At 38.6% G+C, this 15,915-nt stretch overlaps 1 protein-coding gene across 1 annotated transcript; it reads left to right on the top strand.

Annotated features, from left to right (window-relative positions):
- The first annotated feature begins 5,422 nt into the window (after positions 1–5,422).
- Positions 5,423–14,230, top strand: LOC127617772 (GDNF family receptor alpha-like). Its single transcript, XM_052089847.1, has 7 exons — positions 5,423–5,480; positions 5,595–5,918; positions 6,321–6,574; positions 8,563–8,667; positions 8,952–8,971; positions 12,533–12,716; positions 14,163–14,230. The coding sequence occupies exons 2-7, from the start codon at positions 5,725–5,727 to the stop codon at positions 14,228–14,230; spliced, it is 825 nt and encodes a 274-aa protein (XP_051945807.1). The 5' UTR covers positions 5,423–5,480; positions 5,595–5,724.
- Positions 14,231–15,915: the final 1,685 nt, after the last annotated feature.

The raw sequence follows: 15,915 nt of genomic DNA, 5'->3' as shown, positions 1-15,915 counted from the left end.
ACCTGAGCGAGACTTTTAATCGACGTTGTGACGTCACCCAACGTCGTTCGTGTCTCGTGGTGAATAGAGCGCGCTGAAGCTGAGCTGTCCACTCGCACAGGTGCTTAACGCCATACTGATACGCCACCAACAGAGTCTCTGACTGTAAGAAGGGTCATGAAAGCTTCACTTCTAATCGGTGAGTACAGCATCTGTTTAATGGATTAGTAAACCTTTAACAGTTCAGTGCGTCATTGATCCTGGAAGTTCTTCTAATGTGCAAAATGTGAATGTATTTTTCCTGCGCTCTGTTGTTTAAGCGTTTCAATTAAAGTGGAATCAAGTTTATTTGCTGATTCGGGCATGAAGAGTGAATAATAATAATATTTATTATTAATTATTATTATTATTACAGCAACTGTACAATGAATATTTTATAGTAAAATACCAAACTTCTAAATGTAAAAATTAAACAACTATGAAATCGTGAAATTAAGAAAAAAAAATAATAAACTAAAATAATAATGCACTACACTGTAAGAAGTGGTAACCTGCAATTGTTCCCTTAAGCTTCTTCTACCTGATCTAGTGTAAACAATGTATTCATGTTAATTCAGAAACGTTTTAAATAGTAATGAAATGAGCACATTTGTAAACTGCTCCTTTAAAGGTCAGATGTCCTTGCTTCCAGTAAACAAGAATACTGTATGCTCTTCAGACATTCTCAGATTATGCTGATAATACCAAAATAACTGTAAATTAATTTGCATTAAATTAGAAAAGAATGCAACACTTCTGGACCCCAATGTTTATAATGGCTTTGGATAATGATAGACCTTTTATTGAATTTGTTTGCCTCCATGCTGTTCAATTGTCATTTCTCATTGCATTAATGATGGTGTCCAGAAGTGTTTCAATTACAAATGTTATTTTCTGTCCCAGTGTCTCATTTATTGTATCAGGTAGTTTGCATTAACACATCAACATCTCCAGACTGCATTTCACACATGGATGGATGTGTTTCTCGAAGCATCTGCAGAAATGAACAGACTGCCTTTAGAAATATCTGTGATTTTAAAGGTACAGAAGTCTTTTTTAAACCATTCTATGAAGTAAACAGAATGTCATGCAATAATTCGTTGTAAAATGATTTCAGTTTTGATGGGATAAATAATGTATTTAATAGAGAAGGAAACCAGTAACATGTAAATATAAGATATGGAAATATGTGATGAATGCTGTCTTGCTAACATAATTTATAAAAGAGTGGGGTTGGAACATTGGTTTTGGGGTTGGTTCGCACATTGATTGTAATGCAGAAAGAAAAAACATTATAGTAGATCTGAACTTTTATGTCTACATTCATACCAACACAAACATATAAAAATTAGTGGTCAACCAAACAAATACTTTCAGTATTCACTATTCAGAAAATACCCCCATACCCCCAAAATTCAAAGTGTTAAATGCATTATTAGAATATGTGGAATAAATAAATAAATAAATAAATAAAGTTGCAGTTTCAAGCTGTAATTACGGGCCAAGTCCCAAAATGGCAGAAAGTGCACCACACAAAGCACCCACAGTGAAAACAGAGTGGATATGACAAACATTGCAAATGCACAATGGATTATGAGTCGCCCTCAAGTAGGGATCTATCCTGTACCTTAACAATCTCCACTGTAGAGTCCACTGTACCACATGGCCACAACATTGATAGTCCCAACTCTGTCTCATTAACATTTTTACATAATTTATGAGTTGGCTATTCTGTATGGTCTCGCACAATGTAAACGATGATGATTTCGCCATGAGAGTGTGTTGAAAAGTCACCAAACGGAGATACCAAGTTGAGAGTACAAAAACGATTTTGAGAAAATTGTGTTTTTTACAGGTAAGTGGTTTTGAATTGAATTACGAATTATGCGGTAAAATACGGCCAACGTTCTACTGTTCTCTTGACCCATAAGCGGGGCTGTCACAAAACTGTGCATGTATCCTCAGATCATGGTCCTGATAAAACATACCAAGTTTTGTTTTGATAGGACAATGTGCTTCCGACATACGGCCTGGCATCGTCATCGTTAAAAAGATTTGCACAAAAGAAAAGTGTATTTTTGAACTGGTGGTGGCACTAAAGAGTTTCTCTTAGAGACTCCAGTTTTTTTCAGGGAGCTATTCATTTCCACCACTATCAGTATGCCAAATTTGAAAGTATTCATATGAACACTTCATAGTGCTGCCATAGACTTCCATTGCAAAGCAAGAAGAAGAAGAAGAATCTGAAAACTAACAAATGCAATAGGTTCCACAGCAGATGATGATTTTATGCATGTGTGTTGAGTGGTCTTAGATTGGTGTAAAATACATATTTTTATATAAAGCTTAAGATTAGTTGCATGGGTTATCTTAATATTTGTTCTAGCAGAGATATTCAACAAAGAATACATATTTCACTCATCAAATCCAGTCTCCCTACATTGTGCAATGTCCCATCACTTTATTGGCAATAACTGGATTTAAAAGCAATAGCCCTGAGCAAACAATAAGACCTAAAGTGTGTCTGTCCAGGTGAGAAAATATGCCTAGCTTTAGGGGACACTGAAGTTGTTTATTGGCAGTACACATAAAGAGACAATCATTGGCCCAAGGGAAGCGATACATGAGAGCATCAATCCATATATTCAAAAACTGATTTTGACTGTCTCATTGATGCATTTGAACTTCTGACCTTAATAATGTATTCAAGACACTTCAAGTATCACTTAAATGATTAAACTCTCTTTAAACACTCAATATTGGTTTAAATAAATGGCCATTAACCTGAATGTATTAAAAATTAATGAACAGATTGTGATACTGCTATGCTGCTCTCTCCTTTTATCTGTGTGGTAAGATGGAGGCTGCCGAATGACAGATGCAAAGGTCTGTAACAACACTCTGCTGATGATGTTGACCCAGACACCTGTGTTGGGAGAGTGCCTGTGTTCTGGGCAGGATCCATGCAGTGCTCTACATCAGCTGTACATTCAATGCCAGCAACATTGGGGTAAACCGTATTAATTAAACAGTGTTAATTAAAGTGTTAATTGGTCTAACATTGGTCGAACGTACAGATAGTCCAATCACAGACTCAAGCAATTTGCTGAGCCAATGTTTTAAGGTTTAGCTGGTCGGGATGCTCATACAAACAGAGCAATGTTTTGATTGTGCTCAAGGGAATCAACCTACAAATGCTGTGGTATAATGTCTCTTTCACATACCCTTGAAAGTCAAGGTGTGTAAGTGATCTCACTTGTATTTATGTTATCACATTTAAAGCTTTATTCAAAATACAGTGACTTTTAATGTTTATCCTGGTGCATTGCCCCATAGACATCAATTTTAAATGCATTATTATAAACTTGATTTTTATGTGTTGAAAGTACTTTGTGTTACTCAATCAACAGCATCCTTCAGACACTCTAAATAGAGTGCAGAGGTGCACACAGCAATGTTTGTTTGTGTTGTCTTGGATTTACACTGACACCTAGGGGAGTGGATGTAGCATTATTTAAATGCTATAGTTTGTATGTAGAAATTCACTATTCATAGTCATCCATGATTAGTGAAAGTGTCCAAAAACAGAGCGGTTGCTGAGATTAAGTGAGTAGCATTTGACTAGTCATGTGATCCTCATATGGCAGCCCCCATGAGGGGACCCTCTCCATGTAGAATAAAACAGTTTTTATAGAGTTATTGATATGATTGTAGTCTTCATCTCATGTGAGTGCTCATGAATATATACAAACTGCATCTTTCAAACTTTTTAGTCATTGATTTACGTATAAGTAAAACATTTAATGATGACAAAAAATACTGACTGCACCTTTATAAGGACAGTTCACCCAAAAATAAAAAAATAAATTCTCTCATCATTTACTCACCCTCATGCTATCCCAGATGTGTATGTGACTTTCTTTCTTCAAAAAATCCACAAAACAGAGATTTTTAGAAGAATATCTCAGGTCTGTTGGTCCATACAATACAAGTGAATGGTGATCAGACTTTTGTAGCTCCAAAAATCACATAGAGCAAACATAAAAGTAATCCATAAGACTCCAGTGGTTAAATACATATCTTCAGAAGTGATATAATAGGCGTGGGTGAGAAACAGATACAAATTCAAGTCATTTTACTATAAATCTCCACTTTCACTTTTACATCTGAAAGTGACAGTTAAAGTGGAGATTTAGAGTAAATAAGGACATAAATATTGACCTGTTTCTCCTCTACACCTATTATATAAATTCTGAAGGTATGGATTACTTTTATGTTTCCTTTATGTGATTTTTGCAGATACAAAGTTGTGGTCACCATTCACTTGCATTATGATGACCTACTGTACAGAGCTAAAATATTCTTCTAAAAATCTTAATTTGAGTTCAGCAGATGAAAGAAAGTCATACACATCTGGGATAGTATGAGAGTGAGTAAATGATGAGAGAATTTTCATTTTCGGATGAACTATCCCTTTAACTTGCATAAAACACCCTCCAAAAATTGCTTTTCCTGAACTGTGTAAACACTAGTGTTTTTAAAACATTGTTTGTTTGAGCGGCCTGACATATAACTTTTGTGTCAACCAATGACATTAGTTTGGGTGCGAGTCTTTCTGTTTGCCCACCCAATGGAAACAGTCTTAATTTTTGCAGTTCCGTTTGGAGCCATCAGGGGTGCAATAAAGGCACACTTCACCTTTAAACATGATGGGCTCTCTTTTCATACCTGCATTAGGCACAGCCCTGTGCTCATCTTATCAAATTTTCATTAGAGTGCTAAATTCAAGTGCAATATTCTTGCCAGATCAACTCTCATCTGGCCACGGGTAGGAGTATACACTCAAACTGTGGGTGTGTATATGGGAGGTCCATGTAAATGAAGCGGCGCAAAATCTATTTTGCTATTCTTATGATAAATATGTCAATTGTGCTTTAGATGTATGAGAACCACCTCAACAACTTTGTCAGTGCATTTGCAGTTTGGGGATTCCACCAGCACATGCTATCAAAGTGCTATCAATGTCACTGACAATCACTGTTAATACCAGCCATGATTTGTGTGTCAGTAGATATTATTAATTTTATTTACATTCTTAATAATAATTTAACAGAGCCTACATCAAATTAGTCCCGTCGAACACCATATATACTGTAGCAGAATATATAATACAATGCAGATGACACAATAACCAGAGTTAGTTAAAAATATTCAAGAACCAAAGGCGTTTTGGCTCAAATTTCCCTTTTTAAAATGTGAAAGTGATCACAAATTAGATTTTAGATCTTCAGCTGTGGAGGAGATTATAAGTGAATGATTTACACAAGGTTTGGAGAGATATGAGGGTGAATAAATAATGACAGAATTACAATTTTTGGGAGAACTATCCCTTGTATATTTTCCAGCACAGAAAAACAATGAGCTTCAGCCAGAATGGCAAACCAGTGGTTATTCACGATATGGTAAGTCCTTGAACTGTACATCGCAACACACATGCAACACCATCACCATTAACCTTGATGTGAAGTTAGTGATGCTGTGGTCCACTCACTGTACACCATCATTTCCTTCATCAGTACACCACACAAACAGATCCTGTCTTGAAGAGATGGTAGCGTGTCTTGAAGTGCTGTCTGCAACAGGCAGATAGTGCCATTTGTCCAGGCCTGCAGTGCTCAATGTGACCCCAGTGAATGCAGGCAGGCAATGGGTCAGTTCTACTCAACTCTTCCTTACGATTTGGCTGAATCGCTGGTGTTCTGCGAGTGTGAAAGAGAAGACCCAGAATGCCAGCAGATGAAGACCTCTCTACACTACGGATCCTGCATAAGTGATCAGTCGCAGATGCCATTGACCTGCCTAGATATGCTGGACAGCTGTGCTGGAGATGCACTGTGCAGGTTAGACGTGAACAATGAAGGCAAACCAAAAAGAATGTGATTTATACGAGTAGGATGTTATTGGAACAACATTCTTATCGATTATCATATGGTTTTCTAGGAATAGTTAACTATACCTTGCTGAAGACCAGCTTAGACCAACATCAATTTCCATTTTGGTCTACACTGGATAATGCTGGTTAGTGCTGAACTTGGTGGACTAATTATGGTCTTGCAAAATTGGTTTTTGACCAATTGGTTTTGACTGAGGAATACTTATCAGTTTAGGTAGTTAAAAAGCATAATGGACACCAACATCCCATGCTGGAAACCAGCGACTGAAACACAACATGCTTCGGTTTTTCATAAGGATAGTTCTGATATAGTCAACTGCTAATTAAACCAACACTTTACCGTTCACAGGCAGACTTTCACCAGGTACCTGTTCGAATGTTTTGGCGTAGTGGAAGCTCCATTCAGTGAGAATTCGACCAGTGACTGGTTGCAGCATCTAGACCCAGACCTTTTTCTTGAGGAAGAGCATCAATGCCGGGTGGCGTTTGTGGCCACAATGGGTTCAGTGCTTCACAATCCATGTACTTGTGATGGATTGCGTTATCATCACCAGCATAAGTGCAATGAGCTCCAACACATGTTCCAAAACAAGTCCCTTTTTAGTAAGTATTTACAGAAGCCTTTGGTTAGTTTTCAGTCATTGTTAAGTAGTGTGTTTTTGTGTTATACTTAAAGGTGAAGTCTGTCATTTATGCACGTTTTGTAGCATGTTTTGTAAATTATACAAAAAATAAGGCGTTGAAATGCCACCTCCATGTTTTTGTGAATATTGTCAGCAGGGGCAGTAAGCGCAGCTCCAGGTGTACAGGCAAAACGCAGCTGTACAAAGCAGTAGCATAGCCAGAAGCGAGGCTATGGGTGTGCCAAGGGAAAAAAGAACTGTTTGCAAGAACTGAAGCACAATATAGCATACTGTTAACAACCATTTAATTAATTTCTTTAAGCTCCTCCTTTTTTGCACATTTTGTACCTTAAAATGACTTCACTAAACAAATGAATGGCACTTTTATCAAGGAGTTGGTAAGCCTGTTAATACATCCAAATATTAGGCTTCGCTTAATTTCACTTAAAATATTTTTGGAATGATTCATGACTATTTTCCAAAACTTACTGAAGACAGAAATGTAAATGGAGGGACAAAAGCTGAATTGCTCAAAAATTTTATTTTGGATAATACATAATTGCATAATGCATTGTGTTGAACAGGAAAATGCACACATTCTTCACATTTAGGGGGAACAGGAAGGTTTGGTTCACATATGTGAAATAATACTAAGGTTACATTAATTATTGAGCCAATATGAATAAGAATGAAATCATAACTGACTTGATGTAAACTAACAAACAGATGGTAAATTGACTGATCAATAACGCGAAATAGATTTGCATATTGTCACCTGTATAGGCTGATAATTCTCTTCTTTAAATCAAGCAGGGTCACCGAATAAACAACTTAATGGCAAAGGCCTATAACACGTTACGAACAAATAATGATCACGAGGAAAGGAACGTTACAGTACTTTTCCAAGTGTGTTCTTCATATAATTTTGAATATGCATAATATGGAGAAGGATAACATATTGTAATTGGGGAATAAAAAAAACAAACAAAAACATGCAGCTACAGTATTAATAATGATGAGAAAAGACGAATTTGTGTACATGTTTCCTCATGTCATGACCGAAAGAACTAGGTTGCGAGTACAAGCGGATGAAATGGGCTTCCTCAGAAGGGTGGCGGGCTTCTCCCTTAGATATAAGTTGAGGAGCTCAGTCATCCGTGAGGAGCTCGGAGTAGAGCTGCTGCTCCTTTGTATCGAAAGGAGTCAGTTGAGGTGGTTTGGGCATCTGGTAAGGATACCTCCTGGCCGCCTCCCTAGGGAGGTGTTTCAGGCACGTCCAGCTGGGAGGTGGCCTCGGGGAAGACCCAGGACTAGGTGGAGAGATTACATCTCCACACTGGCCTGGGAACGCCTCGGGTCCCCCAGTCAGAGCTGGTTAATGTGGCTCGGGATAGGGAAGTTTGGGGCCCCTTGCTGGAGCAGCTGCCCCCGTGACCCGACTTCGGATAAGCGGTTGAAGATGGATGGATGGATGTTTCCTCATTCTCATGCTGTGTGTTTGTTGCATGGATAGCTGTGGACTGTAGGCCAGTGACAGGCTTATGTTCAATGACTTGGAAATAAGCCAAACAATGTATTTTGTGTGTGTGTGTGTGTGTGTGTGTGTGTGTGTGTGTGTGTGTGTGTGTGTGTGTGTGTGTTTGTGTGTGTTTGTGTGTGTGCGCGTGTGTGCGTGCGTGTCTAATTAATGCTTTATTTGTCTGTCTATTCGTCTTTTGAATTATCTGAAATTATTACTATACGTTTATAATTATTTTGATTATTATGCATTGAATTACCTTTATTTTAGGGGCTTTTTTCAGCAAATATTGATTATATGATAGATTTTAAATAAATCTATAGATTTATTAGATCGACAGCCCTAATTTTAACATTGGCATAATAACACACATCACCTTTAACGTTTTGCTGACATGGCGATACATGTGGCATTTGTTGACTGTTCTTTTCTGATTGCTCAAATTGTAGAGCTTTCAGTGACCAAAAAACTTTTTAGAGAAAAACCATCTGATAAATCAAGCATTGAGCAACAAACAACTAACGGATCAAGCATTCAGAAGCAGTGGTTAAGTGGTGAGTTCATCCATTAAATTAAAGTGGGTTTTCGACTTGAAGAACATGTATTTTGATTTTAAATTGTTGCATTGTGTTGAGATAATTAAAGATATTTACTTTGGTATTGACAGATCAGTTGTTATACTTATTGATATACATCTCTTTGTTGATGGTGGTGGTATTGTTCGCAATCAGCCTCGTTTTACACAGACTGAGGTACGTTTTCATTACTTTATTGTTTACCAAATAATGCAGAGCATAACCATCTGATTACGATGATCATTTGTCCACTTCATTTTCAGGAGAATCCACCAAGCTGCTGGTAAAGCACGTTTTGAGGCCCATAAGACAAAGTCTCTGATATTGTCATCTGATAATATTTGAGTGCTTTTTGTAGGACATTTTATTAGAGACTATGATATATCTGATATTTTGCACATTTTAGTAATAGCTTTCACAGTGACTTTTCCAGAGATAATCTCATTCATATTTATATGTGGATTTCTGTAAAGCTATATAGAAGGTTGGATTGTAAAATGAGATTGTTCTGCACTGACAGATGGAGCTGTTTGTCCCTTCAAAATTATTATTAAATGTAAATATTATGCTTTTAAAATCATCATAAAACTGCATTTAAACAGTAGTCTTAATAGAGTATGTTTTGATAAAAACTATAAAGATAAACATTATTTTTCCCCACTTTAGAATAAAATGCTCTAATGAATTATGCACAAAAAGACCAGAATGTGTATTTTGAGAATAATTAGGGGTGGTTTTGATTTCATGGTGACTTTAAAGTTATATTCCGCTCCCAAGTAGTTTTTATTTTGTATTTGTATTTATTTGTGTGTATGTATGTGTGTGTATGTGTGTGTGTGTTGTGCATTGTGTAGTTTTGCGTTTCACTATTTCACTCGATGTGACGAAAGTGTTAATGTGTTACATTCACCATCTATGTCAATGTTCTCGGTTAAAGTTAAAACATTAGATATGCAGCATGACAAAATGGTAAGAGGTCATATACTGTATGTTGATGTTTTCCTCAGCCTTTGTGGGCACACTGTAAAAACATTGGCGTAAAATCAACAGTAACTTACTGGCCACAAACAGCCAGCAAGCTGCTGTGTTCCATACTACAGTAAAATTACTGTAAAACTATCTATAGCAGTTTACAGCATACTGTATAATGATTTACAGTATGTGCTGTACTGTAACATTAATTATGGAAGATGTTTGTATGATGTATTTTAAAATACAATATATTAGCTGTACAATAAAATTAATTATGGTGATTGTTTGTATGTTGTATATTAAATTGCCATGTCCATACTGTAGAACTGACCACAGTAAGCGCAGTTTAAGCTTACAGAGTTAGAGTAACCACTCTGTCTCGTCTTCATCCTGTCAAAACTCGACACCTCTGTCCAGATGTTTTTAAGGCTAATGATGTGGTTCCTGATGGCCAGTGTCAGGGGTCACATGCAGGGCCTACACTAAATCACTATTAGGGACTTTAGTGCAGACATTAATGAGACATTTAACCCAAGCAGTTTTCTGACCCTCGTGCTAAAACAATGTTTATATGAACATTGAATTTGTTTACATGAATTTTATTTCATAGGATATAATTTTTTTTATAGTTTATTTAGTCTTGTTCCAGTTGTTAGTTGTATATTTCACATATTAAAAATCCCATTTTCTGTCATTATTTAACAACAATTTATATATTATAAGATACAGTATTATGGTAACACATTAAAATAAGTTTGTGTTTGTTAATATTGGTTAATGCATCAGTTAACATGAACTAACAATGAACAATATTTTTAAAGCATTGATTAATCTTTGTTAAAGTCAATAAAAAAATACAGTTGTTTATTGCTTTTTCATATTACATCATACTATTTTAACTAGTGTTTAAATACTTTTTAATACTTTAAAAAATATATTAGCATACTGTATGTTGAAAATAACATTGCCTCGTAAGTGTAAAAGAGTAGTAAATGTATTGTTCATTGTTAATTCATGTTTACTAATGTTGTTAACTACTTTAACAAATACAACCTTACTTTAAAGTAGTACAAGAATATCTTATGAAATATATAGTATTGATATTAAATGAAATATCAAATGTAATATATAATATGTAAAATATACAATAATGTAAGTGTTATAACAAACTGAACCAGGCTAAATATATAACAGAGTTTATGAAAAATAAATGTGCTACTGCTATTTTTTTGGGAAACACTTTGCTTTTACTGTATATACAGTATAATATATTATTTGTTTAATTTATGCATTATATAAAACATAAAGCTTTCATAATTATTAATGACACATTGTATAATGCATAATATTTTTGCATAAATCTTGGTTAATTTATAACTATAACATTGTTTATTGTTAGTTCATTTTAGTTATGATGTATTCAAATGTATTAATTCATTTTAATGTATATTTTAAGGCAAAAATGTATTCATATATGCTAAAATTAACATTACTCAGGATTAGTAATTAGTAAATGCTGTTAACATATCGTTCATTGTTAGTACATGTTAATTAATGCAGTTAATTAATGTTAACAAATACAACCTTATATAAAAAGTGTAAAGTGTTACCAATATTATTTGGTAATATATTTATATTTAATAATGAATTATATCCACAGTACCACAGTTATAATACATTGTAATATTACATATTTATAGTTACTGTACACATTTGAAGAGTAAAATAATACAATAACACATCATATACACAAAAAATTGGGTGTCGGTTGTGTTTTAATGTATTAAACTCATAAAGATATACCACAAAAAGGCAAGTTTACAATTTACTGTGTTGTAACTGTGATTACAATTATTACATAACCCCAATTCCGAAAAATTTGGGACAAATAAAACAAAAAGGAGTGATTTGTAAATTTTATACTGAAAATTCTATATTCTGCAAAGCAGAAGCCCTACATCAACACTGTCCAGAAGCGCTGCTGAATTCTCTGGTCTCGGTCTCATCTTAGATGGAAAGTAGAACAGTGGAACCGTGTCAAATTTTTTTTTAATAACACAGCCGTCATGTTATCTGGGCCAAAGAGGAAAAGGACCATCCTAGCTGTTATTAGCGTCTTGTCCAACAGCAAGTGTCTATATGGGCCAGGGATGTGTCAGTGCCCATGGCATGGGTAACACACATCTGTGAGGGCATCATTAATGCAGACAGATATGTACAAATTTGGAGCAGCATATACTGCCATCCAGCACCGTTTTTTCCAGGAACCTTGTTAGTCCTAATCCTGATGTGCTGCAGGAGCTGCACTCGGCGACCAACCTCGCCCTCTGGGCAACAAATGTCACAGCGCACGCACTCGGACAGGTGATGGCCACCCTCATGGTTCAGGAATGCCACCTGTGGCTGGTCGAGATGTGGGACTTCAACAAGGCTCCCTTCCCTAGGCCTATTTGGGACATCGTTGAGGACTTCACCCAGCAGTTCTCGGGCGGTAAAGTAACAGCCAGAGGCTATTCAACATATCTTGCCCTGCTGTGGCTCAAGATCCTGCATCCTGTCTGTTCACTGAGGGCATCACCCTGCGCCGGTGAAATTCCAGGCAGCTCAACCCCAGCGTAGAGCTCCCCACAGGAGACGGACGCCCCCCGTCTCACGAACCACCTCCCGGACCCGGAAGGCTTCCAAGCGCTACTGAGACAGGCAACCCAGGGAGAGAGACTTCTCCCACGGAGCTGATGTTCAGACCACTCTATCCCCCAGTGGAGGGCCGGGTGGAGAATCTTTTGTTTTCTTTTCTTTTTTTTCCCCCAATGGGCTGCGGTACCCACATTGTCAAAAAAAGAGCAGTTTTCTCACTCCCTGGGTCACACAGCCACCGGTACCCACAACCGGCATTCTCATGGCGATCAGACCAAGCACTGGCAGTCGGGCCCCCATGAATGTGGACCTCCCGAATGTGGAGTTGTCCAGAGGTCCTCACTACATAACCTCCTCCTCTGTCGCCTACCCACCCCAGGCTGTCGCTTGCTCCCCCTGCCACAAGGCCTCACCTCCAGGTACGTCACACGTGATCGTCCCCTTAGTGCCCCTCGCCTGGAGCTTGGATGAGTGGCTTACACTTTCCTACCCGTCGCGGAGGCTGGCCAGGACCGTCCGACTCTGTAACGCGATTCAGATAGCCAGGCGCCCGCCCCACTTCAGTAGCGTCCGCTTCACCTTGGTGCAGGCGAAAATGACTCCACCCTGCGTGCGGAGATCACAACCCTTCTGCGCAAGGGCACGCAGTCTGTCCCTCCAACCGAGATGGAGTAGGGATTCTACAGCCCTTTATCGTACCCAAGAAAGGCAGCGGATTGCGGCCAATCTTGGACCTGCTAGTTCTGAACCGGGCCATACACAGACTCCTGTTCAAGATGCTGACTTAGAAACGTATTCTAACCTGCGTCTGGCATCAAGATTGGTTCGCGGCGGTAGACCTGAAGGATGCATACTTTCACGTCTCAATATTAACCCATCACAGACCCTTTCTACGGTTCGCTTTCGACGGCCAGGCGTATCAGTACAAGGTCCTCCCCTTCGGTCTGTCCCTGTCCCCTCACGTCTTCACAAAAGTCACAGAGGGAGCTCTTGCCCCGTAAAGGGAAGTGGGCATTTGCATACTCAACTACCTTGACAATTGGCTAATCCTAGCATACTCTCGACATTTGCTCTGTGCACACAGGGACCTGGTGCTCATGCACCAGCTGATTAGGGCTTCAGGTCTAGTGGTAAAAGAGCAAGCTCTCCCCGGTTCAGAGCTTCTCTTTTCTCAGCATGGAGTTAGACTCTGTCTCAATGACAGCACGCCTCACAAGCGAGCATGCACAGTCGGTGCTGAACTGCCTGAGTACGTTCAGACCTCAGGCACATCAAATCCCTAGATTTCTGCCGCTGATCCGCTGATCTGCTCAGACAACAGGGCAACAATAGCATATATAAATCAGCAAGGTGGCGTTCGCTCTACGAGGAGTGTGGCATCCTCGTGGGCACTGGCCAATGACACCTCTCTAGCAGACATCTGCAGAGAGGCGGGCTTGGCAACACCCAATACCTTCTTGAGATTTTACAATCTCTGGGTTGAGCTGGTCTCGTCCCGTGTTTTGATAGGTCCGAACCCGTAGAATTTGGTTATACAGAACAGTTGGCCGGGTGTATCACTTGCACATAGTGCCTTTCCCCTCCCCTGAGGTGAAGACATGTGCTCTACTCCCCCAGTCAAGTCCACAAGCCACGGACCCTGGGTATCCTTCCTCCCTAGCCCTCTGGCTCCGAATTCAGTGGAGGATGTTCACAGCCAGACCCACCGCAGGCACCGACTTGCCTGTATTGGAACAGGTGCTCCACAGGTTCTGATTATTCCAATAATTTATGTGATGTATTTTCCATGGTACGATCCCCCTGTCAGCGGACACACATCTCCCTTGGGCAGAGTACCCTCTGCTCCACAGTTGCTGTGTTTTTAGAGCTCTTCCCCATCGAGGAAGGACCTACCACCGTGCCACTTCCATACGTGGCTGTTAAGAACATGTGACATACTTTGCCACATGTTAACCTCTCCTGCTGGGTAGGATGTGGTCTCCGCTGGGTCTTTTCCCCCTGAAAGAATAGGATAGGAAAAGAACGTCTTCTCCGATGCGTGTTATAGCATTAGATGGCCCCAGCCGCATCTAACACTCTATGGAGAGAAAACAGAGAGAGGAATAAGGCCATGGCTGGCGTGGCCTGCTCCCTAGCTAGTTATGTTGCTTCCCCCCCTCAGGGATGTGGGGAACTATATGGTGACTTTTGGGGCGTTGGGGAACATTACGTACAGTCTGATGCACCTGCTATTTTTGCATCAGCTTGCTTGCACCTGCATCAGCACTCTACATAATACGGTTCAGTATTGTGGTGTTTTTAGATAGGGACCCCTAGTGTCACTGCATCGACACAACGTTGAGTGTAACCGAGTCGTATCTTGCCATTACCCTACTATATTTTACTATGGATATCCTAAGGTTGGGGTCCTTAAATATAAATGGGGCTGGAGAGCAAGTGCATTATTAAAAGAATGTATACATTTAAAGGAGATTAATTATATGTTTTTACAGGAAACACATACCGATGTTAATAATGAGGCAGATTGGGGTTTGTGGTGGGAGGGAGTGTATTTTCTCAGCCACGGGACCAATCTAAGTGCAGGAGTGGCTAAACTTTTTCCCCCTAGATTGAGTGTAAAGTCCAATATGTTAATGAGGTATAGAGGGGACGTTTGCTTGTGATCAGTGCAATAATAAAATATAAGGCAAGAGGAGCTATTGTCAGAGCACGTTTTGTTTCTGTACATGACGTGGATGCTCCTACAACATACTTCTGTAATCTAGAAAAGAAGTCTGGTATTAATAATTGTATGCATGTTTTTATGTAGGTCTGATGGAACAGTTACGTCAAACTCTGTGGAAATGAAAAGAATAGCTGTTGATTTTTATTCTACTTTATATGCTGATGAGTTTACAGAAGAACAATGCTTAGATGAACTTTTTAACAACTTGCCTGTGTTGGATAAGAAACAAAAAATTACTCTGGACTCAGAACTGACTTTTGAGGAGGTACTGCAGAGCATCAGCTCTCCTACCGGGTAGACAATCAATATTTATTTAAAGCACATAAGTGTTATGGGTTTGGAGAAATTTTTTTTTTTATCATGGGTCAAAATAGCATACGTAGATGGTATTTGTATGCTTAAAGTTGGGGGAGGTCTAAGTGTTCCAGTGCAAATGAAGAGAGGAATTAGACAAGGTTGTCCTATGTCTGGTCAATTATACAGCCTAGCAATAGAACCTTTGCTTTGTTTATTGAGGAAAAAGTTAATATGTTTATTTATCAGTGGGAGTATAAGAGCTGAATCCATTAAACTTCCTGCTTACGCTGATGATATCAATGTCATAATACAGTCAAAACAGGATATTCAAGTCTTACGTGATGCTTTAAGAGTTTATGAGAGAGCATCTCTAGACTAGACTAAATTGGCAAAAAACAGAAGCATTGTGGTATGCTCTAATGAGAGTATTTTACCTGAACGTCCAGAAAATATTCAGTGGGGAAAGAAAATAATTAAATATTTAGGTGTGTACCATGATACAAGTGAATATAAAATGAAAAATTGGGATGGCAAATGGAAAATATTCACGCTAGGTTGTCTAAATGGAAATGGTTGCTACCCCCGCTTTTGTATAG

The sequence above is a fragment of the Xyrauchen texanus genome, chromosome 24, assembly GCF_025860055.1.
Source record: "Xyrauchen texanus isolate HMW12.3.18 chromosome 24, RBS_HiC_50CHRs, whole genome shotgun sequence".
NCBI classification, from domain to species: domain Eukaryota; kingdom Metazoa; phylum Chordata; class Actinopteri; order Cypriniformes; family Catostomidae; genus Xyrauchen; species Xyrauchen texanus.
Note: the sequence above shows the minus strand (reverse complement) of the source record. Positions and strands in the feature narration are given on the sequence as shown.

Coding starts and splice junctions, on each gene's coding strand:
- LOC127617772 (XM_052089847.1), top strand. CDS start 5,725: ATGGGTCAGTTCTACTCAACTCTTCCTTACGATTTGGCTGAATCGCTG. Junction 6,575..8,562: donor CCAAAACAAGTCCCTTTTTA/GTAAGTATTTAC, acceptor CTCAAATTGTAG/AGCTTTCAGTGACCAAAAAA. Junction 8,668..8,951: donor TCAGAAGCAGTGGTTAAGTG/GTGAGTTCATCC, acceptor CTTCATTTTCAG/GAGAATCCACCAAGCTGCTG.